General features: G+C 33.9%; 1 protein-coding gene and 1 long non-coding RNA gene across 21 annotated transcripts in view; one reads left to right on the forward strand and one right to left on the reverse strand.

The window, feature by feature from the left end:
* The window catches only part of Tsp66E (Tetraspanin 66E), a 51,149-nt gene that overhangs the window by 21,884 nt on the left and 2,349 nt on the right, over positions 1-26,916 (reverse strand). For 9 of the 12 annotated variants that reach the window (XM_087413509.1, XM_011057095.2, XM_087413508.1 and 6 more), the window contains exons 2-3: positions 7,710-7,795; positions 6,310-6,408 (exon numbers count right to left, since the gene is read on the reverse strand). In XM_087413509.1, the coding sequence (XP_087269635.1) occupies positions 6,310-6,408; positions 7,710-7,769 (159 nt within the window). In that variant the 5' untranslated portion in view covers positions 7,770-7,795. Of the gene's footprint in view, positions 1-6,309; positions 6,409-7,709; positions 7,796-9,440; positions 9,759-12,647; positions 13,753-14,002; positions 14,427-26,916 lie in introns of those variants that run through there. The other 3 variants (XM_087413502.1, XM_087413501.1, XM_087413500.1) reach the window with 3 other exon arrangements.
* LOC147907349 (uncharacterized) lies at positions 1,622-25,994 on the forward strand. 9 transcript variants are annotated; one of them, XR_015547452.1, is made up of 4 exons: positions 1,622-2,518; positions 2,909-3,060; positions 20,102-22,021; positions 22,095-25,994. It is a non-coding gene; the product is annotated as an uncharacterized LOC147907349 (long non-coding RNA). The 9 variants fall into 9 exon arrangements; XR_015547450.1 differs by lacking the exons at positions 20,102-22,021; positions 22,095-25,994 and adding exons at positions 3,472-4,237; positions 4,463-6,408; XR_015547449.1 differs by lacking the exons at positions 20,102-22,021; positions 22,095-25,994 and adding exons at positions 3,472-3,619; positions 4,098-6,408.

Below are 26,916 nucleotides of genomic sequence, written 5' to 3' on the forward strand. Positions count from 1 at the left end.
ATTACAATATTATCGAAGAAATGATACAATATCTTTAACAATATGTGATAAGGGTATTCCAAGAGATATTTAATTAACAGATTACGTCTGTCGCCAACTTTCGTTTATACGTTCATTTCCATTTACAATCCCATTTACAATCCTCTATGTACATTCAGAAACGTAATGATAGCAATTATACAAGCTGTCCGTAAGTTTTGATAAAGCACTCGTGTGTAGATAAAGCGAATTAAATTGAATCGGAAAGTCCTGTACCATTTTACAATTTTCGCAATAGTTAACAATATTAATTATTAAAAATTGCCGAATATTGGTATATATAATTGCTACCACTATGTCTTTTTCTTTGCGGGATTCTCAACCAAGCAAAATTTCTGCGAAAATTTATCAATCGTCCTTTGTGAGAACTTTGAGGTGTAAATAAGTCATCCTAAATAAGTCATCTGTTTTACCGACTAAACACAATAATTTTTGTATCGACTTCTTTTTTTTCAGATTTAAAAATCCTTTCCCAGAATTAAATTATATTACGCATTAATAATATAATTAATACGTGTCTGTGAGATAGAAATTATATTGAGAAAAATGAAAAGTTTTTAAAATTGAAATCTTCTGTATCATTTCGTAGTCCAATATATATGGTATCTAAAGCTATTAATGTCGTGACAATATTTGCTTGATATAAAAAACTCTACAATCTATATTTACGAAACTGTTCATAGATTAATAATTTATACAAACAAACAATATTAGATTTTTATTGTTAGATATCTAATTGCCTTACGAAGATATATGTATACATGTGTGTTACATCAATGTAACAGTACGTAGTGATGTCAATGACCATAAATCGTACGTGAATAAAGCTCTATTGATATCGATAAAACAAATGACTCTGAGATTAAGTCCAGGCTGCGTAAAAAATTCTCTTCAAAGATAGAAACGGTCAGATATTTTACGCTTAATATCTCAAACAACTAACCCACATAATTTGCAAATTGAATCATATTCGCGAGAAGTTTCTAAGAGATGCTAGATAGAGATGTAATGGACACAAGTTATATCCGTTCGAATGATTAGAGTGATTAGAAGAGACTTTCTAAGCGTCACACCGAGCCTTTGCTAATAATGCAACAGTCGAGCTAGGTAACAGTAAATCCGTTCATATATCTAAAACGAATCAATACTACGATTTTATTTTATCATCTTATTATATACAATTCCAGATATGTCTTTATCATCATTTGCAAATCGCTTCGAGAAAACTAGAAACTAGAAACGAGTTTGTTCAATATACGACGCGACATTAATTATTATTAACGTAACGACATTTATAGTAGTAACTAAACGAATCATCGTAATTCATATTATTGGGTTGTTCGGAAAGTAATTTCGTTTTTTTTTTGTGAAAATGAAAGACAATTTTCGTATAATGAATAAATTTAACCTCTCACCGATCTCACGTGTTGTTATTCGCCGGTTTGCATCAACTAATGCCTTTATCGTGTCTTTAGCTTCAACTGGCCTTTCAGAACGTGGTGCATCTTCGACATCAAAATTGCCGGATCGAAATTTTGCAAACCAGTTCTGGCACTGGCGTACTGTCAACACATCTTCTCCATACACATCGGTTAATTTCTTTCTTGAACAGCATTCTTACCTTTTCTATAGTAAAGAAGTAAAATATGAAAATGCTGCTTATTGCTCTCCATATTTAAAAGGGCACCAATCAAAAACTACTGCGTAGATTCAATTGAACTTTTTCACACACAAGCCTGGCTATATCAGCTCTCAAAACATATAATGATTATGCGGCTTAAGTGTGAAGTTGGGTTCAAAAAAATACAATTAAATCCTCTGTCGGGAAATTACTTTTCGAACAACCCAATACTTTGTATATTAAGAATTAATTTTAGTAATCATCTTCATGTTCACTTTCGAGATATTTCATTTGATAACGGATATCTAATCTTACGACACCTCAAATTTTTTGAGGTGAATGACTGTTCTAATTATAATGTCGCTTGATCGCAGGAAAACGTGCGTTACCCTTTCGCTGCGCGAAACTCGTCAAACGAAAGCGGCACTTTTACTTTTCCGCAGCGTTCCGCTGTCTAACTCCGCCACCGGGGAGCACACAAACGGGCGATGTAAATATAAAAAGATTTCAGGCGAGATTTCGCAATGTTCAAGGCGAAATTTCCGAATGTTCAGCGAACGAGAGAATCGAAGCGGGGCTGCATCGATTTCGCCGCGTAAAATCGTTCGAGGAGCTTCGGCCCCTCGTATGTACCTATAATATACGAGCGAACCACGAATCCATGATGGAGCACCCTGATCCTCCCACGCGTTGCGCTAATGTGACAACCAATCATCTCATCAGCGACCAAGTACCGATAATTACGTTTCTCGTTCTCCTGCCTGTAACGTTACTGTACCCACGTCGCGTATCACACATCGGTCCGTCGATTCTCGCTTTTTCTTCGAGGAAAAAGTACCTACATTTGCATCTGTAAAAGTACCTACATAAAATAACTTGTATACATATTAATATATTAATATATAATTGACTTATATGTATATTTTTTCAGAATTTTTTCAGAATGTTTTAATACCGTATTTTCTCATGTTGATAAAAAAAAAAAAGAAAAGAAAATGCAGTACTAAAAAGTTGATAAAAAGTTCTGAAAAAATTTCTTAGAACTTAATGAGAAGAAAATAAATAATTTTTGTCTCTTGCAGCTTTTCTATAAAGTTGATAGTATTTGAGTAAAAAATTATTCAAGATCAATATTTGGCAATTTTTAGTAATATCTTGTTAACTATTGCGAAAATTGCAAAATGAGGACTTTTCGACTCAGTTTAGTCCTCTCTACTTGCTCATGAAATATTTGGCGATTATTTCCAGACACCCTGTATATACGTAAACACGTGTCGTGATGTCGTCGATAAAAGGCAACCGAAGGCATGGAGGAAGGAAATAGCTTTGCAGTAGCAATTATTCGAAGGAAGCAGCAACTTCCATTCTCTATTGTTCTCATTAAGCTTGCGGCCTTTAAGGTAAGTCACTTTTTTGTGCCTCTTCTCTCTCGTGTAGTTTATAGAGTCAAGCACCTCGTTAAACCGTAGATTATCCGGTATCATTAAGCGGTTCGTAGTCTAAAGAAAGTCTATAGTGTATCACTACATGTATGTGTTACTACACGTGCTGAAAGTATTTAATTTCTCGTGAATTCTTTTAAAATAGTACCTGTACAAACAAAGTGTCACTTAAAAAAAACTTACAATTAGTTCTCGAAAGTGGTAAAACATTTTAAAAACTCTAACGAGTATATGTTTAGAATTTAAGTAAATCATTTTCTAACTAAAGTATTTAATTAAAATTATAAAATCTATATATATAAAACTAAAAAATATAAATTAATAATTAAACCAAACAAAATCATCTAAAGCATGTCATATCCTTCGCAGGCTATCTCCTATTAAATCTTCTATCCTACACGTTTGGCATCTTTCCAAAAGAAATAGACGTTTATCTTTAAGCTGATCTAGTTCCTGCATTCCACTTATTAGATTTCAAAGCTTTGTCGGAGCTTTTGGAGGATCGAACGTTTATTCGGTAAATTTCAACGAATTTATACATTACCGTTCATAAATTCCCGGACAGTCTTAAAAACAAAACATTTTTGCGTAATTTTTTCATTTTAACGATAATTTTATCGCTAAAATTTTTTAACTATAAAATAATAAAAACATCTTTCACGGTATGTTACTTAGAAAATTTACTTTTCACCAAACTTACTTTTTTTCATCAAAAAATCTCCGTGAATAATAGAAAAATTTCATAAAGAAAAAGTTCATAAAGAAAAATATTATTAAATACGCTTGAAAAATTAAATAAGAGAACGCCCAAATACGTAAGACTGTAATAAAAGTTAAAAGGGGATTTTTAATGAGAAAAAATTGTAAATGTTTCTAAGCGTTAATCTGTAACAAATATTTTTATTATTTTATAGTCAAAAAGATCAAAATATATTGTAGTTATACTGTTAAAATAAAAAAAATTACAAAAGAATGTGTTTCATTTAATTTTTAAGAGTGTTTGGCGGAATTAGTGTTAAAATGGAAATCCGAAGGAAGAATACGTGCGTTTACATTATCGATTTGACGCCGCGATAATAGAAAAATCACGTACGTGCGATAGTGACACCGACGCATTCATGTGTTAGAAACAATGGTATAGTATAACACGCGTCACGCGTTTCTCATTACAAATCTGCATTTCGCATATGATCATACAATGCGAGGCTAACCGCATTAGATAATTTTTCAATGTTAATTAAAAAAGATTCATCGACAAAACGAGACATAAGGAGTTATACTTGTGACGTATGCGTCGCATTTTTTACAAACGTATAAAAACAAGAGCTTTTCTGATATGATATAAATATGATAATTGCAGAGAATCGATAACAAATCCAATTTGTTCAAGTCGGACTTCCTCGTTACACCTACCGCTAATTGCGTAACAAACGACTTACGACGTCGTAATTAGCACGATTACGCAAGAGAAACTCGCAGTATGAATAGCCGACTCTGTAAGGATACGTGCAAGTCATTTTTCTTCTAATGTATTTCTGACGAGGAGGAAAGATAGGACATCTGCCATGAAATTCTGTCGACAATAAATTTCGAGAAACAGTAATAAAATCGGCAGTCTAGATGGAATTGATAAAAAATGCAATTAATTATGCTTTAACATAGAAAACAATATCACATAAATTTAAAAATATTTCAATTGAAACGTTATAAAAAATTATTTCAAATGGGACTTGAGTTGCCATTTGCCTTCCTTCCCGGATACCGTCCTCTTTTTTTAAGACGTCCAAGATAATTATGCGCTACCCTACGCGGGAATATTATTATTCCAAACAGTCATGTGATTCCAATTAATATTAATACGCAATTTTTTTTACTGATTTATGAATTGCAAAAATGTAATGTAAATTATTTTTCATTGAATTTCTTAATGCATTTTATGTTTATGTATTTAATTATTTTATTGATATCATATTTTAAAAATATCACTAAAAACACACGTAAGAACAATTCGAAATCTATAATAAAACCTGTAATAAAACTTTTTATTTTAACCCTTAGCTTATTAAGTACAATTTGGTGCCTCATCTATACTAACAGGGGTATTAAAATCTGTCCTTTTTTTTTCACTTATTCAGAATGATTAAAAAAAAAATGTCTAAAAATTCACCAAAATACTTTCGATTTTTTTGAATAAATATTGGCACTTCATTTTGGAAAACAATAAAATGTAATATAATTTATAATTACCAAAAGCAAAGAAACTTGCACGAATAGGAATCGCTCGGTAACTAGTGACCTCTCTTAGTAAAATAAGGATTAAATGAAAACATTTTGTATTTATTTATTTTCCAAGTCAAATTATTTTTTGGTCTAATTGTAAGCGCTAATAAATAATTACTTAATTAGTTAAGAAATAATTAAATTGATTATTGACTGTTCTGGCCTATTTTATTTCTACACGCATATCCGGGTTTACAAGCGAAATGTCCGGGATTGTTGGCTTGTAAGTTTTAGTTTTGAAAATGTTGATGTGGCAACCTTAAATGAAATTCAATATGGGAACAAGCTGAGATCCTGAGGGACCCAATAAAAGTCAATCGCTTTCACGCGAAGACAATATTTCATCATAAAACTGTCAATACGACGCGACGAGATTCAAGAGATAGATGTCGAGTTAAATAATAAATATCTCCAGAGTTTAAAATTTGTCAAAATTCGATAACGAGAATCGTCGCGCATTTAACAAAGCAGTGGGAAACGTTCGTGGGCTCTGCAGCAGGATTTTAACACAGCGGAACTCGTTTGCAAACCGGTATTTTCGCCGGGAATTGTCCAGCACGTTTAAAGTATCGAAAGTACTTATCCTGCTTTTGTTCGAACTCGCGAAGGTAGGAATTAAGATCGATTTGAAAGTTAAAATTATCAAACTTCGCTGCACGTCGCCATGCGCGACATGGATACGCCGTTCTCTGCAGCGTTCGTACAAAGTGCTCGTTTCTTTGGATATTTGGTACCCGGCCAATTCGCCACTTGTACACCACGATCACGCAATGTCAATTAATGACTTCCTCGAAAAATAAAGTAGAAGAAATGTCTGGGGACAAGTGCGTACAACCTGGATCCCCTTCCCTTCCCACCCTTTCCCATCCAGCAACGTCGCTATAATGCGGATCTACGTCTGCGATAATTAATCTGTTTTCATCTTACCAGCAAGTCGGATTGATCGAGTTTCGCGATGAGATTGGTGAAGGAGGTTCTGTCAGCGAAAAGCCAGATACCGACAGTCAATGCTGCTCCTCCGGCGATCTGTAAAAACATGAGGTTTTAATGTGTAGGTTTCCGTTCTGCTTCGTGGCAGAACCTCAAGGCTACCAAAGAAGACAGAGAGCCTTAACGCTCATGTTTCGAGACAGGCAGGCGATTCCTGCCTGCGATTTTTGCACAAAAAATTTCACTTCGTATGTCGCTTTTCTCGCAGGTTTTGTGTTCGATCAGCTTTCTAATTTAAAATTGCTCTTAGTCCCTACGCGAAAAGAACGATTTTGTTGAAATATTGAAAAAATTAGTTAGTAGTTGGATACAGATATAAAAATAATTTTGTTGGATCATTAAAATAATTGTGTAAATAGGGCGTATCCAGGGAGGAGGTCCAACTCCTTCTCCTTTCCGAAATTTATGATTAAAAGTTATGTGTGTGACAAAACCTAATATTAATACTTTTCCTATTCAAAATCAGGAACGAGAGAGACATTTCTAAGTTTTAAAATAAAAAAAATAATTCATTAACGCAAAAAATTACTATTTACGTGATAACAGAACTGATAACCTCCTTTCCCCCAAAGAAATCCTTGATACGCGTAATAGAACGTTCAAGCTGGTTGCTAAAATATCAAAACTTTACACTTTTTACAACATTGCTTATCATGTTTGAATTTTTGTATACATAATTTAATTTTAATGGCTTAACACAATTATTTTCAGCTCTGTGTCTACCTAAATTTTCATATACTTGAGCAAAATCGTATACACTTTAGATTGTGACGTCCGAGAAGCAACGTGAATTTTCTATAAGTATAAACTAAAATAGGTCAATTCTCTCTTATATACCCGTCACTTGTATTCGATAGATTGGATTCATGAAATGTACCGAGTAGTTCACTTTCTGATTCAAGGATTATACACTACGTAAAAATCTTGATATCGACTGTCATAAGATGCTTTAAGAAATAAACATCATGCGGATTGAACATTACATTATATCTGCACTCACTGATGAAAGATAACTAAAGGAGCTTTCGACACATTTTGCCAATTTTTATGAGAGAATTATTTTATGAGAAGATTTCGTGTAATTCAACTGTACACCTCACCGAGAAAGTTTATTTCTTCGATGGTGATTAATCCTCTTAACTCTTTGATACTACGCGTATAATTGACTGAATTAAACGCATACAAAATGAGTGAGAAATGTTTCGATAACTTCAAAGTAAAGATTTGCGAGGAAATAAACGCCGAATTATTACTAATACTGCTGAATTACGATTACGTTCGCAAACATAAGAAATGTATGTTTCGATTCCTGAATTAGTGAAAACTTGTATACTTACAAAAAAAATAAAGTTGAAGAAGCAGAGAAAGTACTTGGCGCACTGCGACATGCAACTCATTTTCGGTAATTATTTCTCAACTGCACCTGTAACAAATCATCACGTTCATTGATTACATGCACGATTTAAGGTTTTTTAGGAGCTAAATTTTAAAGAAGTCGAAACTTCAAATTATTATAAATAAAAGGTACAAATTATAAATAGAAAAAATATCTTAAATATCTTGAATAACTTCATTGTATAATTATAGATTATATAAATTTTTTTTTTAATATAACAAATCAACTAAATAATGATTTCTCTCAACAAGAGAAAGTCTTTCTTTCAAGTAGAGAAAAACAAACTTGAAATCGATTCAGGAACATTTATGAAATAAGTGGCCTGCCAAATCCAAAACGCCTTATAAACGCACAATTTAATTAAAAATTCATGGCAACAGATAAAAAACATTTTTATATTAATACCATATTTTTGAAGTATAATAAAGAAGGAAAAGAAAAATACAAAAAATCAAGAATGTGCGAATTGCAACTGTAGTTCGCGTTAAAGCGCGACTAAAGTGCAAAAAAAGAGCGTTAAGTCTACGATTACATTGTCGCGCTTGCACTCGAAGTGTACTTCGATACGAAAGTGATTTTGTGACAGATAAATGGCCAACGCCTGGCCATTAATTAATGTAGGCGAGCGTGTCGTCGCGTGGCGTGGGCGGAAAACAAAGCGAAGAGAATTGTCCGAATTAGAGCAGGGAGCTTGTTGCCAATCGCTCTCAAGGATGTTATTTTCTTCGTAGACATTGACACGTAAATTAAAACGATTCCGGCAATCTGGAAACGTCCTTGACTGTTTCACAATAACGAACGTGACTCCGTCGCAGGTCAAAGTGCTCCTCGATATCTCACCTTGTTGAGGATCGTAATTGCAGGCAATAAAGATATCGCTTAATTATCGCGCACGTTATTTCAACAATATGTCGGAAATTGACACGATAAACAATAAAATTCTGGGAATTCTATCTTCTCGAAAAACACAAACTACTTTCTTATATGATTTTTGTGTTTTAAAACAGAGAATTTTTGTTTTAAAGAGTTAAGAATTTGTGTGATAATTCAGTACTCTACGTTAGGGTACGTCTAATCTTTTCAATTTCGATTATTTTTAGTACATATTAGTACATAGTATAAATTCATCCATTTAGTAAAGATTTAATAATCTCGATAAAATAAGTTCAATGACACAGTGAAATAGGCATAACAAATTATTATAGGTATCAGTCATATTCAGGAGTGAAATCGGCTCTTTTAAAAGTCAAAAAAGTTATACTGGTAAATAAATAGGTAGGTTACACATTTTTTGACCTCCCTAGTTGATCATCATTGTTGAGTCGCAATAAAGATTTTTATCAAGATAACAAGAAAAAAAAAATAAAAATTCGGAAAAGGTCCTGCAAATAATTATCAAAATTTGTATAATTGTTACTTTCATTTAATTGTTTTTTTTTTTCCAAAACTCTAAACGCAACGATGTAATGTTATTACACCGCTTCTTTTCTGTGTTTCCAAATCTTAAATCTACCCGAGAGAGTCAGTTTTATTTCACTATGATTTCATAAAAAAAACGCATTACGATCATCTCTACCTTGCGTTCTTCTATCCACGATATTCTACCCTTTTTATTATCCTATTACCCTATTATTATCTTCCATGCTTATCCTCTCTTTCGTATTTATCTTACCACGCTCCGACACTCGTGTAATATCCTTTCTCCCTGTCTTATATCACTGCAAACTCGCTCTCACGATGAAACGAACGAAGGACGAGTAAACGTCTTCATTTTGCGTCTGATAAATATTCGAGTCATCGACAGCCACTTATGACTCTACTTCGGATTCGGTTGTCCGCGGAGTCGAGCGAAGATCAGTAACGCGGAACCGCGGGAGAGGGTTGATCAAAGGGCCCGATATCGAATATCCAGAGCACGGTTCTCATTACTCTCCAACTATGAGAGTTCGAGTTTATCCTCCCCCTGTGTTCTCTCTCTCGTCGCGCGCGTCCTCGTTTTCGCGTTTCCTCGACGCAGCAGCGGTATCGACTGCGAGCTGCTGCTGCTGCTGCTGCTGCTGCTGCTGCTGGTGGTCCAGCGGGAGGATCCCGCGTAGTTTCCGCGACCTCACAATCCTAGACGCGACGAACGTGGTGCACACTCGGGGGAAGTCACGGCGAGTTACGGAGCCAAAAGAGAGAGAGAGGGGGGGGGAGGAGAAAAAGACGTACGTGAGATGTTAGAGAGCCAGGAAAATCGAGAACGCGCGATTCGGCGCGCGGCTCACCGGGGCGCAGCTCCCATTCCTGGAAATCGATGACTACCAGGGACGAACGCATCCCTACGGCGCGTCCTGACGCAGGAACGAGTCAACGACACGCGGGAAAATTGGATCAACCGATAGCGCGAGATGCCAGGGTTTCCAGGTCAGTGGGTCACGTGGGCCGCTGTGCTGCGCTGCGCGGGAATCGGGATCGAGTCCGAATCGTGCAGAGTTGCTTTCTCCCCCTACGTTGCAATCGTAAAAACATGCCTTCGCATTCGACCTCATTATAACGTAAGCGTCACAACTTAGCATCTCCCTTTACTCACCTTTAATAAATTTAAATAAAGACGTCGTTTTTCTCGAAAAGCCTCCCTCCCCTCCCGACGATCTCAATATTATATATTCTGCGAAGCTAGAGATCACATAAGTTTCTCCCTGCACGTCGAAATAAATTAGATTTCTCGTACGAGAACGCGTTCACGACATGCGCCGAAATCCGAAATATCCGAAATTTTCTGATTGCCCTTCGATAACAATTCGATCTACGAGTGTCCCAGATGTCCAGTGAAATGAACATTATCTGTAATATTTATTTCACGTATCGATCTCAAGGGGCTTACAGCTGTTTATTAATTTACCACAGAGAGGGGGAGAGAGAAAGAGAGAGAGAGAGAGAGAGAGAGAGAGAGAGAGAGAGAGAGGGAGAGAGTTCTCGACACATTTCATAAATCTATTCTGACGAATACAAATTACGATATTACAAGCACGAATTAAGCTACCAATTTATTTCAATGCACACGAGAGAAAAAAAAATATATATATAAATTTTTAAATACTCGTTCACTTTTAAAAATAAATACTCGCTACGAGCCAAAGCTAGATGTTGAGTGCAGGTAATATTTAATAAATCATTTAATTCAAATATAGAAATCGAACAAACGTTTCAATTTGGGTTGTTCTCAATGTTAATAAATGATAAAATATACCCAAACTAATAACAGAAAATATCGCAATAAGAATAGCCATTAAAATCTTGAATATTAATATACAATACGATAAAAGTTGCTTAAATTCGTCAAAAATTAATTCAAAATCTATGGAGATAAAAAACGTTCTCTCTTTTAATAATAAATCGTTGTAATAATAAACTGCAGTTTCTAATTTTTCCTCAAATAAGTGATGGTATTACAACGACGTCTTATTGTTTTTTCTTTTTTAGGTTTTTCCGACAAATATATGTGTAAACAATTTTTTACGTGTATATAAACAGAAGAGGATCCAACTATTTTAAAAGAAGCAATGTATATAAGATACAAAATACGTTGTTCCTTCCTTTTAATCAGAACATAATCATACTGATCGGGAGAGTAATTTGATAATTGTGACTATAATTGCATGGTAAAATAATTATAATTAGGAACTCCATTTTTTTAGTTATTATGCCTATATTATGTCAATAATAATAATTATATTTATAATCATATCAAAAAATATGCAATTGGTACTGAAGATGACTATAAATTATACATATTTAAATTACAGTAATTACAATCATTGTTTTTTTCCTCGATACATCTGGGATGATTTTTACATCCCCTGTATTCTCTAACTCTAATTATGCAGTCGTTATGTGTTGATAACGACAGTTGCGGAGCTTTTTTACTATATAAAATATGCGCAGTATAACGATTGCATAACGAGTTACAGAATTCCGCTGCTGGCGGCTTTCAACGATTTCCATGTCCCTCCCAGCTTTTCCGATAGAACAAGTGAAGGTGGTGGCGAGGCGACAAATCCGGAACTCATCTTGTAATGGCCGCTACGCACAGACACGCGACGCACCGCGAATACCGCACGTGTTTGACATCTCGCAAACTACGTCACGGAGATAATCTCAAGGCAAACCTATCCCGTCCGCGTGCATGCTAATGCGACCATCGGTAATGGCGTTGCGGACACATTATAGTTGCAATTATATTATCGCGTGCACAAGCACGTCCCGACGAGCATTGGAAAAACTCGGCGCGTTTCATTACATATGTATGTATGTACATTCCCCGAGCAAAAACGGCCTTGTCTCTCCGAGAACGTGCTCGCTCTAAACTCCGCGCGTTCCGCGTAAATTCGCATAAAAGTATAATGGTATAGAATGCAAAGACGCATGAGATCTGCAACCCTATCTAGAGTCCCTATTAAAAGTCTAAATAATGACTTTTGATTGGCTCCGCCATGTTTGGGTTGAAAAACCAAAAGTTTTTCAGGTTAGGATAATGTAAAAGTGATCAGCAGAGTAACAATAAGCATTTATCAAGTTATATACAATTTATAAAGTTTACGAAGGGTTTTGAAAGAGAAGTTTGTGCTTCGTAGCGATTAACATCTTTCAAAAAATACATAAAAAATACATAAAAAATGCGTAATGAAATTTATGCCTGTGAATTTATATAAATTTTTGACATACCTACTACATTAGATGTATAGTTAACACGAAGTTTGCGGAAATTTATCTACATAAGGATTCAAAATGTGTAATTTTCCGAAAGAAAACGAAATACGGACTGTGTGGATAAATAATATATGTAGGTCCGAGAACTAGCAGCCTAAGAAAAATAAATAAATATTTTAATTTGTACCTATTTTAATAGCATTTGAATATTTCGTGCCTTATGACTGCCTTATAAACTTCCAGTTCGAATCTATACATGCACTGGACAACAATGTTTAGACTCTTATTATAAGAACTCAATTCGCAACTCGAGTTCGCTTCTTGATGGATCATCCTGGACTCGCGAGTCCTCATGAGAAGAAAGTGAATCTCACGGCGAGTGAAAGTTCCATGGAAATAAATCATCCGCGGTGAGATCGATTTTCATTGTCAATCTCATATTAACATGAAGTGAAGTTTACACAATATTTTTCACTAGCAACTAACGTGCTAGTCTACGTTAGAAAAGTAATTAAGAAATATGATTGTACATTAAGAGAACAGTTTTTGATATACTTGTAACTATAATTACATGGTATACCTTAATTAATTTATGATATCATATCATGCTATCATTATATTACCATTGTTACAACGTTAGTAATGAAAAAATTAGATTTGTTTAATTTTATCAAGAAATCTATATATTTATAATCATTTTCAATGCCAACTATACACTATAATAAAGAATTTTTCTAATCAATACCATGAGTTATAACACTTGAAAGTTACGCGCGCGCACTCACACACGATGTATAAATATGATCGGCAATATCTCTACGCGATGTACCTTATAAGTAACGATAATGCCAGTAATACCGTAACTTTCAAGCTTTGTACTTTATATATAAAAATACTTTATTATTAGTGTCGCGACTTCAGCTGCAAGAATATGTAATGAATAACAAAAAAATAAAAGTTTCCATTGGAGATTTTTATGTTAACTTTGAGGGACTTTTCAAGGTCATCCAAAATTCAAATAAATGTCACCATTTAATTTCTTTAAGTCCTGCAACTTAAAACATTTTTTTTAGAAATGCTTATTTTTTAAGATATTTAAGGGTCCAGGATTTTTTGTATACCCTGTATATACTTATTGATAAAACCGTATATAATTATTGTTACTAGTATTACAACTATAAATATGGTACCACGTAATTACAGTCGCAAGAACTTTTCTCTTTTCTAGAGTAGAGTATAAATAATAGTTGAAAAAAATAGCTAAAAAATATAATTTATATACACACAACTGGGAAATTTGTGTTAAAACTTAACAAATTTTACGTTATTTTCTTAAATCATTCAAATTTTTGTATTAATTCAACTACTTAATTTGAGATATCCCCGAATGAAGCGAATTCATTACTTAATTCGTCGATCATAAAAAATGAAGTAGTTGAATTAATACAAAAATTTGAATGGTTTAAGAAAATTACGTAAAATTTGTCAAGTTTTAACACAAACTTCCCAGTTGTGTATATAAATTATATTTTTTATATCGACCTCACAAATATTAAATTCTCTCGCTCCTTCTTGCTTCAGCATCACTACGTATATGTATACACCCTGACAATCTGACGATCCACGGTTTCCGTTTTGGAGTGGAGGCACAAGTTCTCAAGAAACGGTCTTCATCCATTCGGTTTTCTCGCTTTTCTCATCGTTAATGTGTTCACCGTTCGGGATCTTTCTTCGTGAAAAAGCGATTTCTCGCTGATAACCTTCTGGGACCCTTGAAACGAGCTTCAGTCCCAGTCTTGAACCCAGTCTTGAGCAACGGTACATGTCGCGTGACGTGCGTATGCGCGTTCATTCATGTATTCATCCAAGGCTCGAAAAATCCAAGTCTCTCTCGACCCGACGCGGTTGCTGCCAATGCTGCCCTAACGCGCCACTTTCACCAACGCAATGCATCATCGGCAACGACGAGCGCAACCACTCGCCACAGCAACCACCTTTGGAATCGATAAAAATCGCGCGACTGCCCGATTGCAAGCATAATTTACGCAAGCGTCGAGATAACCGAATATAGATTAAATGAGATAGCGTGTGCGTATATATATTCAAATTAATAATACGCGATTTAATTAACAACGCGCGAAGGAACGAGAAAGTGGAAATTTCACAAATTTCATTTCTTCAGTCGGGGGAAGAGCCAGGTTATACGAGGTGGTATCATCTAATTCATTTTATATCTCACTTTCATATTCTATTGTGCGATACAAATCTTTACAGGGGAAAAAAAAGAAGAAAAAACAGTGAAGTAACTATACGAGTGTTTTTTGCAGAAATGGATATCTCATGTATCTTGTTAAGAGTTTCGAACAGCGATAAATGATTTCAGCTGTTAGATTGCGTTTTATCAGTCGCAGTCCTTGGAACGTGATGTTGAGAAATGATGTTGAAGCAAAAAAGGATATTTATAAGGCCGATTCAATCGTCTTCAATTTCAAATTAATCGGACGTAAAGGCTTAAAGGCGACCCTCCCTTCCGTTCATATAAGAGGAAAAGCAGGTTTCGACCGGAAAATTCTCACGAATATTACGATATTCGCAAGGGTGTGTGGGTGGTGGAGAGTAAAGGAGTTATTGTTACAACGCTGTCGCTCTCACGATACAATGACGGCGAATCATCGTAACATGTAATCAACACACGTACGATGTTACGTTGCGCTACGTTACCTATGAATAGCTTCATATTATAACGTATATCTTCGTACGTAAATCTAAAATCAAGTATATAAACCGTTTGTTTCTAAGGTTCATGACTCCGGTACTGATAATACTCCGGTCTGTTTGTAGTGTTTGTACGAATGTAGATTAACCCTTTAATCTTGATTTAGCTTACTTTTATTTTTTTTTTAATTTCAAGAATTTGAAAAAAATAACGAATAAATTAAATCGAGATTAAAGTTAATCTACATCGATAAATATTGATATTGAATTAATATTACAATATTAGAAGCAGAAAATTGTAAAATTTTTTTATTTGTAACTATAATTACATGTTATCATAATTATAGTTGTTATGAAAATCTAATATACATTACGTGTAGATTTTCAATTCTAGCAGTGGTCAGAAAAAACTGTAATAAACTCATATATAATATATATATATAGAATATATATAATAGTTCAACAACCGTAGTGGCGCTTCGTATTTCAAGTAATGTTATTTAATATAAACGGTCTGGTTTCCAATCTTGTTGTATATTTATATTAGTAACAAATATCAAACAGTATTTTTCTCCTGCACGATACATAAAGAGGCAATTGCATGTCTTTTGCAGAATATCATTTCGATTTTCTCGCGAAGAAGAACTAACTTAAAAATATTTTTTCAATAACAATCATTTTCTAAGAACAAAAAAATAAAATTTCATATTCGAATTAAAAATTCCATATTCAAATTAAAGATAAAACAATAGTTTTCTGGTGCGTGATAATTGCATAGTTTTCCGATGGTCGATTCCATTATGCGTAACGCAATACATATATTATATATATATATAAGTATTCTACAATTAGTGTCAAAAATCCAAAAATTATCAGTTAGTTTTTCTCTGCTCGTAAATTATATGTTCCATTGTAGAACCGAAATTTCCTGTGTCACATTTAAATTTTAAATTTTCGTACTACGTGTCTCTGCTTCGTCGCGTGTCAATGGAAGATAAATATCAGTCAACATAGTGGAAAATATCTCCATTTGTGTCATTATCCGCGATTGTATCGTCCTCCTTTCATATATTCACAATTGTTTAGTTACAAAATCGATTGTCTTTCGTGGTGGTTCGTATAATTTCCGATCCAGATGGGTAAAGCTTGTCGGGGGAAAAAAGGGCTATATGAACGATCGAATGAACGAATGAATGAGCAAGACACTCAGCCGCTTCGACTAGCCGATATAATAGCTTTCTGATTATTCTACGAGGCGCTCGGTTGAGTTCCATCTGCGAACTGTAGTGCGAATTGTCTCACAGACTGATTAAACTGCTCGATCGCAGTGACATTTTCGCTTGGAAATAAAAGGCCGGAATAATGTACTGTTTAGAAAATTATACATTCGGTTAATCTATCTATCCCTATTAGTCTACTATCTCTAGTTTCTCCTAATTTTATAAATATACAGGGAATGGAAGTAACTCATTACTTGTAACGAAGTTACAATTACAGGTTACTTTTTTTGTTATTTCATTGATAACTGCGTTATTTATTTATTTAATTTTTTTTTGTAACTATAATGATAACGTGGTTACATTTTTTTGGTAACGATAATGAATTTTACAGTCAGTTTTATCGTTACTTTGCACACGTTTGGATATAGTTAATCGATTGACCACTCATAGCACTGAGACTAGAAAGGTCTTAGACACCCGTCCGCTGTGATTGGTGATCGATTTTTAAAAAATAATGGAAAAATAACGAAAAGTTACTTTCTCTAACGGTAACTCGTTACTTTTTCTACTCGGTAATGAGTAACCGTAACTTGTTACTTTTAAAAAATAACTTTCCATTCCCTGTAAATATACAAGTGTTATATGTAGAATTCATGTACACATACATAGTTAAAAAAACTATATATTTCACCAATAACTATAAAATGAGTATAAAATAGTTTATTCGACTATGGATATATATATATATATATATATATATATATGTATGTGTGTGAATTAATTCTACATATAAATCTGTATAGTCGTTACCTTTACAATTGTTGCCGCTGTTTTTCTGTGAAAGGAAAACTAATAAAAAAATTGTTTAAACCGTTATCGTAAAGTACTTTTAAAACCATTCAATTGTTATTGAAAAATCTTTTCCATCTCTTTATATTATACATATATTATAGTTTTAATATTATTTGCTTCAAAAGAAGCTAATCCAATGTATATTTTACCTAAAAGTTTATCTAAAAGTGCGTACAGATACGTACAAAAGAAAATGTATCTCTATTTGGATCTAGACTATAATTAAAAACTCATTAAAATCGGAGGCGGATACTTCCCTATGTTTCGTTGTATGTAGTGAGCATGAACTAAGTAAAGAACAGCATTGAGTTGGTACAGGTAATAATTTTCGTAAGACCATTATAAACTCGAGGGAGAAACAATAAAAAAAACCCAATAAAGTACATGATATAACCTATGGATATAACGTATCGTTTAGAATTCATGAATTAAGTGGCGATCTGATCGAAAACTGTCACCTTCGCTTATTCCGTCATGTGCTATACACATACAGTCTGTTCAATAAGAAAGTGTCTGCCATAATCAAAAAACTATAAACATTTAGACAGTTTTTTATTTTTTTTTTTTGAAGTACACATTATTAGCTATTGCGCAATTACCTACCCTAGTATTTTGTCCAATCACCTCCATTACTGATTATTGCATGACACCTTTTTTCCATACTTTCGACGAGGTTATCTGCATATTTCTTTGGCAAAGATCGCCATATCTTCTTAATTTGAAATGACAGCTGCTCCACCGTGTACACTGGCTTTCCTTTGAGTTTCATCTTCATGTACGACCACACATTTTCAATGGGATTAGCATCTGGGGATATTGCCGGCCATTCCATTCACTAAAAACACTGCCTCGTACCGCTTCAAGAATTTGGCACTCATTGTAAAAATAATAAATTCGCTGACGTAAACTACACAATGTGCTGGTAGGATATATTGCGCAAAAGAGCACGAAATAAAGGTTCAAACGAGTTCAGGAAGATATCGCTACGGTCGCTCTTTGTAAAATAATGAGCATCACGTTCTTATTGAACATAATGAGCATCACGTTCTTATTGAACAGACTGTATACATAAATTGTTATTTTATTCTCACGAAATAACACGCAAGACTTTACGGAACATCTCCGGTCATAATTTCGTCGCGTTCGCCGAGGATAATTATCGTCCGCTACAGATTGAGTTTCATGCTTTCTCTCTCGCTGGCAAGCATTCTCGCGATTTTATTTCTCATTCTCCCATGACGCAGCGCGACAGGACTCCTTCGTTCGGAGATCAGAACGATCAGATAGTATGAATGCAGCAGATGCATCCCGTGTGCAAGCAGGTGCAACAGGAATGACATCGAGAGAGAGAGAGAGAGAGAGAGAGAGAGAGAGAGAGAGAGAGAGGGAGGGAGGGAGAAGTATTAAAAAGACGTAGGGCAGTCTCGACGATCGGAATGCGGTTTTTTAGCATGGAGACGGTCATTTGAAAGAACGGGAAGGCATAAGCGAAGATTATTATTACAGCAGAAGTTCCTCTCTTCCTTCGGTCTTGTCTTCCTGCTTTCGCGCGTTCCTCGTCGAATTGCGCGCGTATCGAGTGAAATAAATCACAGCGTCGAAATAAGCGGAATCGAGACTTTTCGAAAATTACACACTGGAACAGACTGCTCATTGCCTTCGATGTTTTCCTCGCAGAAAAGGATATGCAGGCAACTCGGTTTCAAAGACATTATTAGATACGTAACATCGAAGCTTTCTTTGATCGTACAAAAAGAAGAATGGTTTTGCTCGAGTATCTAAAAATTTAAACGAGAATAGATCGATTTTACAAAAGTATCTAAAAATTTAGCTTTAGATACAGATCTGAAAATAATTTTATTCAACTGTCAAAATAATTACATGAATGCTTAAGCGTTTGATGTTGCAAAAAGTTTGAACATTCTAGTAGCTAGCTTGAGTGTTTTACTTTTTGATGGCTTTCAGATCTAATAAAATTTTTAGGTACTTGAACAAAACTGTTCTTTCATATTCCTCTTAAATATTAACGCGAAGGAAGAATTTAAAAAAACTGAAAAGTAAATGAGGAAGGAACGGAAATCGTGGTTAAATCGCCTTCGAAATCGAAGAGTGCTTTTAAAAAAGAAGGGCGAGATTTGTGTTTCTTCTTGCTCTAGGAAACACACAGATGATCTAAAAATCCGAAAGGATCTGAGGATTCCAATAACGGGTTCTTATACGCACTACTCGATTCCATGCACTTCTTTGAAGTTCAGAGTTCATCTACTTTGTTTTACAAAACAAAGCAAACAGTTTGAAGATTCTGGCTCACTTACCAAAGCTTGTAACATACTCGATTTATCACAGTCTCAATTATCTCTTTCATTCGAGAATAGACAATTAGAAAATCTCGCCACTGTTTCCAGTTTCATTAATCTTTCACTCGGATCTATCGGAGCTGATACATTATAAAAATGTCTGGAAATAATTTTGTTCAAATAGCATATAAAAATAAAATAACGACAAGGAACAAGCAAAAATTGTAATGTTGATATGTGAATTCATATACCACATATGTAGTCATTTGAATTGCGAGTCTAATTGATTTTCGGAATTAGAAACGCAACTGAACGCTACTGCAGTAATATTACAAATTAAATTGCAATGATAAGCAATTTAATGATTTCATGCTCAATCGGGCATCCTATTAGAGAGATGTTAATGTGCCGAAAATCTCTCTGTAAATTTATCGATACACTAAAATACGTTTAGTGGTATACCAGTCATATTACCAGTCTTTTTTTAGTGCACTTCTCAACATATACTTTAAAGAATCTCTTCACTTGACTCTTCGCTAATCAATCATTCTCCTCAGCGAGCAAACAGCGAAGGAGGACTTCGGCATGGGAGAGGAAGTAATTAAAAGCAGAAGATGCGCGATGGATGGAAGAGGGACGATGAATTAATATAGAGCAGAAACTGAAAGAAAAATATTTGGTATTTGTGACTGTAATTGCATGGTAAAATAATTAATTATGGATAAGAGCTCTATTTTTATAGTTTATTACTGCTGTAATGTTAGTAGTTGGTAGAAGAAAATTGCCGATACATATTGACATAAATCTCCTAAAGAGACCACCATATTTATCGAAAATTATAACTATTGTACTTTATGAATACTGAATAAAACATGATTTGTTTAGATAATAAAAGAAGTAAAAACTCATATTTCGTTGTAGCTTGTTTCTACAAAATCAGCTAAAAACGAATTTAACGAATGAAAAAATAAAAAATTCTTAATATTTTCTTTTGCAAATTAAGTAGTTTAAAAAATAATAGTGACCATATTATTGATAACATTACATCGTTTTACACAGTTTTATTTTTACTTTGTTCTTTTTTATTTTTTTCATAATACATGATATGGTGGAAAAAAAATACCATTTCATAATTTCATGATTGTAAATATAAATTAATTTTGCAAAATTGCAAATATTATTACAAAAACTGCTATATTATTTAATAGAAGACATTGTCTAGTTTACATTTATGTTTCAAAAGTTTTATTTTTAGCTTTTGCTTAAAAAAATATTGTCCAAAAACAAAGTGATGGTACGTCGGTATCGAGATGACTTTCCTCTAACAATAATATTTATATAACTCTATCGGAAAAATATACACATAGTTGGTATAAAAAATGAGTAGGAATTATACTTAAATTATGATAATTACAACCATTTTTCTTCTCTGTATAATTTCTGCCGCGCTGTGCTTGAAAATAGTATATGATATAAAGTGGCATCGCAATTTTGTCGCGGCAACATATAGTATTGAAAAACGAGCATTAAACACGTAGGAATGAAAAAAAAAAGAGAGATGCGAGAGAAAGATGGGCGAGTGACTGGACAATGGAGAAAGAAAAGCGACTTATGTGATGGGTTGCGTTACCATAACGACAGATTACGGTGTGGCTCGCCATATCGTACGTGAAGCCATTGCCCTCCATGTCTCTCTCTCTCTCTCTCTCTCCCCTCCTCTCTCTTTCTCTCTCTCCCCCGCGCGCAGTAGGGGGTGATTTGGATTGTGAGGGACTTCTATTAGAGTGCAGGCTGCCGTGCGACGGCACGCCGTAGAAGGGTGTTGATGTCCACGAATGGACGGGCTTGCCATTCGCACGGCTGCATTTATGGTCGCACATAAACATTTTCGCTACCTGTATTCTTTGGCACCAAGCGTGGAACGAGCGAACAGGTGTCCCTCTTTAGATACATGTCTATTTCTGTCTTTGACCCTGATTACTTTCCTGTTACAGAAACCTCAGGTCAGAACTTCTGTATCAATAAAGGTCCCTTGAAAAGGGTTTCGAAGAAACGTACGGATCAAATTATATCCCTTGCGAATAATCTCAAACGAGCTATCCTCGAAGAATTTTAATTTCAGTCTCAAAGGTTATTATTAACCGGAGCTGACGCCAAAATCTGTAATACAACTACCGACACTGGGTCTGTGAGAGCCATTTAATTTATATTAAAAGGCACTAATTAATTTCAAGGATATAACTCGTGTAAAAAGGAATGAATAAGTATAATCAAATGTGCAAACATTAAAAAATTGAATTGTTTGATGGAGATTTATTAATTATTTAATCAAGAGTGGGTTATTTAATAACCCATCGCTTCGTCAAACAGTCAGCTAACAGATACCGTTAATTCAAATACAATTAGTATTATGTAACTATCGACTAAAATAATTTGAAGCTATATTGTTACTGGTCAATCAACTTAATGTACAACAGGTATGTTTTTTGTTTCCCGATTTTACGTTCAGTCTTTAAGCGCTTGTAAAATCGCAATATACAATTTTCCAAGGATGGATCTCGACTAAAAAACGTCCAGTGAATCCAACATGTATCCAAGTGCGCTCGGGATGTGCGAATAATAAAAGTGAAAGAATGAAAAATGAAACGAGGCGACGCGACGTCGGGCGAGGCACACGGAGGGCCTGCTAAGGCACCAACCGATCGATATAACCGATTTATCGCGATAAAATGGATTTCCGGATGGCGGAGGAGACTACAATTGAATTATCTTGGACTCCGAGGCGCTTCCCGGACACGTCCGCGCCCGGAACATCGACAGGTGCACGTCAAACTGGTTCGAAGTCATAGTCATTGTGGCATGTACAATATGTAATTGGAACTGTTTTGACAGGAGCAATCTCTCTCTCTCTCTCTCTCTCTCTCTCTCAATTTATATTGCGTCAGAATAGACTGTTTCCGTTGAGTTAATAACCACTAATAATCGCCGGGTTTTGATCTCTTCCGAGCATTGATGCTCATAGTAGCTCAAATGTAAGTAATTACTACTATATAGAAAATATTAGGATATTTCGCACACACAAATTTATGTATATGTACACAGAAAGAATAATTTTTTAAAAATCCACGTAACAATTTTACGTTTTAGATATATAGATCTGAAAATAATTTTTTGGATTTATCAAAATAAAGTAGGACGCTCATATAATGAGCAATGCTGCAAAAGATTTTAACCCTCCGTTGATAAGGTTGGGGTAAAAATGACCCCACCTGGTGCGTTTATTTTATATTGCACTGTTTATCTTATGGTTATGTGGTTTCGGCTATTTTTCAACTCGTTCACTAAATGTCTTAGCGGTCGAAATCATTTAAGTAAGTGATATATCCCTTCATTTTCAATTCTTGTTTATATCAAAGATTATTTATGCCCATGCTGCTTTTATAATATAGATTTAGATAAAATTTCACATTTTATAATGATATTTACTATTTGTTTACTATTTTGAGACTAAGGCAATAAGCTAAAGATTTTTTTAATTATTACTGTGCAATGTTTTTCTAGTTATTTTAATTATATACAATATATAAAATATTTCGACACTAAAACAATTTATTTAGTACTAGTCAAAGAGTTTTTGTTTAATTTAAAATATAAATGCATAAAACTATATTTTTATCTATAAATAAACAGGAGATAAAGTTTCATGTTTACTTCTTTTGTACATTAATTAGATGAAAAATGAACACGGGGTCGGATCGATCCCACCTTGCTAGACATGTCCTGAAGGTCCACTTTGCCAATGAAGGGTGAATATTCTAACAACCATAGTTTGAATGTCCTAAACAATTATTTTCAGAATTAGGAAGTAATTCATTATTTGTAATAAAGTTATTTTTTTCAATAACTTAACTTTGTTTCTTTCTTTTTATCCATAGTTGCAACTTGATTATATTTTTGGTAATTAGAAAGTAATTTAATACTAGTTATTTTTACAGTTATACTCACTTTACATATTTCAAACTTATTCATCAACATAGCTGACCAAAATGAAATGCTTAATGTGAACAATTAGTAATAATTTTATTGAATTAGTGATTGGAATATATCGGATAATCATTACACTCTGTAAATGAATGCCTGTATTAAGAATTAAGCTAGAAGTCTTTTAGCATGTAAATACGTTTGATCCCATAATTTTGACTCCAAAAGTAGATATATATATATACATATATATGTAAAATTTTATTATAAATATAATATATAACCGAATATTTAGTGTAAGTAAAATAATTTAGCAAAGTTTGACACACCCTGTATATTACTACATAGGGTGTATACCGTGCATATACATATGCATAAAATGTAATATATAATATTAGATACATGTAATAATTATTTATATGTATGTACATACATGTGTAATTGTACAGAGTGTTCCGAATTTAAATGGTCAAACTAAAGGTGTAGGAAATTCGGTAAACTGAGAAAAAAAAATCTTTTAAAGATATGCTCGTTTTTGTTTTGTTTTGGAAAAAATCGTCAAAAAAAACCGAACATAATTTTCAGAATATTATTGTTTTCAAAGAGGAATATTGTTTTCGTGTACGATAACGCTTCAGAAGCAATGCGAAAGAAGTATGCGCACCTATTTCCAGAAGAGTGCCAGATCGGCGAGTCTTTACGTTGACGAGATGAGTGTTTGGCTGCAACACGAGCTATCCAAGATGCAATGCGTGCATTGCTGCAAGGGGCCAACATTTTGAACAATATCTGCATTAAGCAAATGACAACGTGAATAAACGTAAAAAGTAATGTGTGAATAAATAATAAATAAGTACATAAATGAAAACTATTTTTTGCCTTTTTTTGCAATTTTCTTCAAAACGAAGTAAAAACGAGATCTCTGAAGGATCTTTTTCTTATCGATTCTCTATACGCTCCTGAAATTTGGTCGTTAAATTCGGAACACCCTGTATATAGTGTTTTGCGAATCGCCATGGTTGTTGAGATACTTCCGATGGATTAATAAAATGTTTCCAAAAGTTTATTGGTTTCTAATAAAAAATTAATTGCGTATTAAGAAATTTAAATAAATAAATTTTAATAAATTTTTTTAATAACAATTAAAGTTAAATTATGTTTGTTTTTTAATGTAATGAAATATCTTTCGACATTCTTGTAGTACATGAAAAAAAAAAGAATTTATTGATATAGCATACGTATCATTTTAATTATTCGATCTCAAGGTAATTCAATTAACATTTGTAACATAATCCACGAACCTGTCACTGATACCTAAAGCGGTGAGACTCAAACATAAACAAACATGATCGCATTGAGGAACATATGTACATGTAGGTACATACATAAATAGTAGTCATTGAAATACTTGAAAAGGAATTCAACATACATAAGGCTGAAGTACGTTATTTGACGTTGTTTTCAAGTACATATATTTATTAAAATAATTATTCAAACTGCATACCATCTTTCACAATACAAAGTTATATTCTTTTCAGTAGATTGTTATTGCGTATTCAATTAAACTATAATGTTTTTACGTTTGGATTTCACTGCTTCAAGTATCGACAGATCGTGAATTATATTGAAAGTATTAGTTGAATTATCTTGAAATCGAATTATTAAAATACATACATAATGTTATACCGTTGAATCCATCTTTTTATAAATTAATTAAATCCTAGGTCTATATAATAAATGTAAATTTTGTTTGGATGTGCATAACTAACAATTTTATTATTCATATTAAAACAGTACGTTTTCGACGTAACTCAGTCCTCTTCAGCTGTAGATGTATATATGTACGCATTTTTTACAAAGAAACTAACCCCACGCATAAATTATTAATACAAGAATCATCTCACATTTCTTAATACTTCAAAAAAACAACAACCGCCTTATAACTTATTTTTAGATAGTCAAACTATAAATTGACGTGTTGCAATAGTCATTTTTCCATTTTTTTGAACCAATTTCTCGGTGGTTGGCGAGAACAGGCAATCAAGGTTTTAATGCAATTTCTAGTCGGTACAATTTTCGTATCTCAATATCGCAGATATAATAAGGTTGTAAATCCATATTAATACATGTGTATTAGAAAACTAAATAAAATAAAAATAAAAAGTGATAATAAAATTATATCAATTGAAAAACTGATAATAGTAAAATTATGATCATCTTTTCATGTATTACAAAATGGAAGGAAAAATATATGATTGCATTAAAAAAAAACATGATTTGACTTTGATTTTTCTTTATTAAAAAACGAACAAATTAAACATTCTTCTGCAATTAATTCTCTATTATTATACAAACCAATAAACTTATATTAAAAACATTTTGTCGTCAATCCATCGAAAGTACCTCAAAAACCGCGATGACTGGATGCGATGTGAGGAACATCCTGCATAATGTACAAATATACATACATATATATATATATATATATATATATGCATATGTGTGATAGCGAGAGACGAAGTTATGGCCGCGCCGTAATTTAATTATATTCTGTACGATTACGTCACATAACGTACTCATCTAACGAGATGCGATGACGCGACGCGCCCCGCGATGTTTACATTTCGACAGAACAGGTTGAACTTACGAAACGAGAAGCCGCGAGTCATTTCCCGCTTGCTACAGTTCACAGATGCCAACAGTGGGCAGATCCACATGGACAGATCCACTTCTATCCACCTTGCCTGGCTCCCGCCAAGGACAACAGAGTCGCAACCATCGACGTTGATTCAGACCAGGCTTGTCAGATTGGGCTACTTTTCGCAATTTCGCGGACACGAGAAGCAAATTTGCGTTGATTAAAAAATAGCTTCTGTGCGATTGGTCGCAAATTGGGCTGCCTGCCTCGGTTTTCTACCGCGCGAAAATTGAACGCTTTCCACTTGAATGCATGGCAATGGCCAATCGCGAGACCGACTCGTTTTAATGGCTGTTATATGGATGGTTAGTGTCTGGCGGTAATTGGTCGATTTTATGGTTCCTCTATAAATCAATCTCTATCGATTTGTTAATACGTTTCCTAGCGATCCTAGTACTCATTACGATACTGACATAAGGTGGTATTTTCCTGTATAAATTTTCCTCCCCTTCCCCCCAAAAATAATCTGACAACCCTGATTTAGAAGAGTGATTCATGACAGACGTAATTCTATAGGATAAAATCGGCAAATTTGGAACTTTTCTGGACGAGAACTTGTCCTCTCGCGAAGGAATTTCGCGCGGAGACACGCGAATAACGGATGTCTATATAGATATATGGTGTTTGTTTGACACTCACAATTTTTGCGAGCGTCATTTGTTCTTGTTTAATTTCATTTGTTTCATCTGCAAA

Source organism: Acromyrmex echinatior, chromosome 14 (assembly GCF_024713525.1).
Source record: "Acromyrmex echinatior isolate Ae372 chromosome 14, ASM2471352v2, whole genome shotgun sequence".
NCBI classification, from domain to species: domain Eukaryota; kingdom Metazoa; phylum Arthropoda; class Insecta; order Hymenoptera; family Formicidae; genus Acromyrmex; species Acromyrmex echinatior.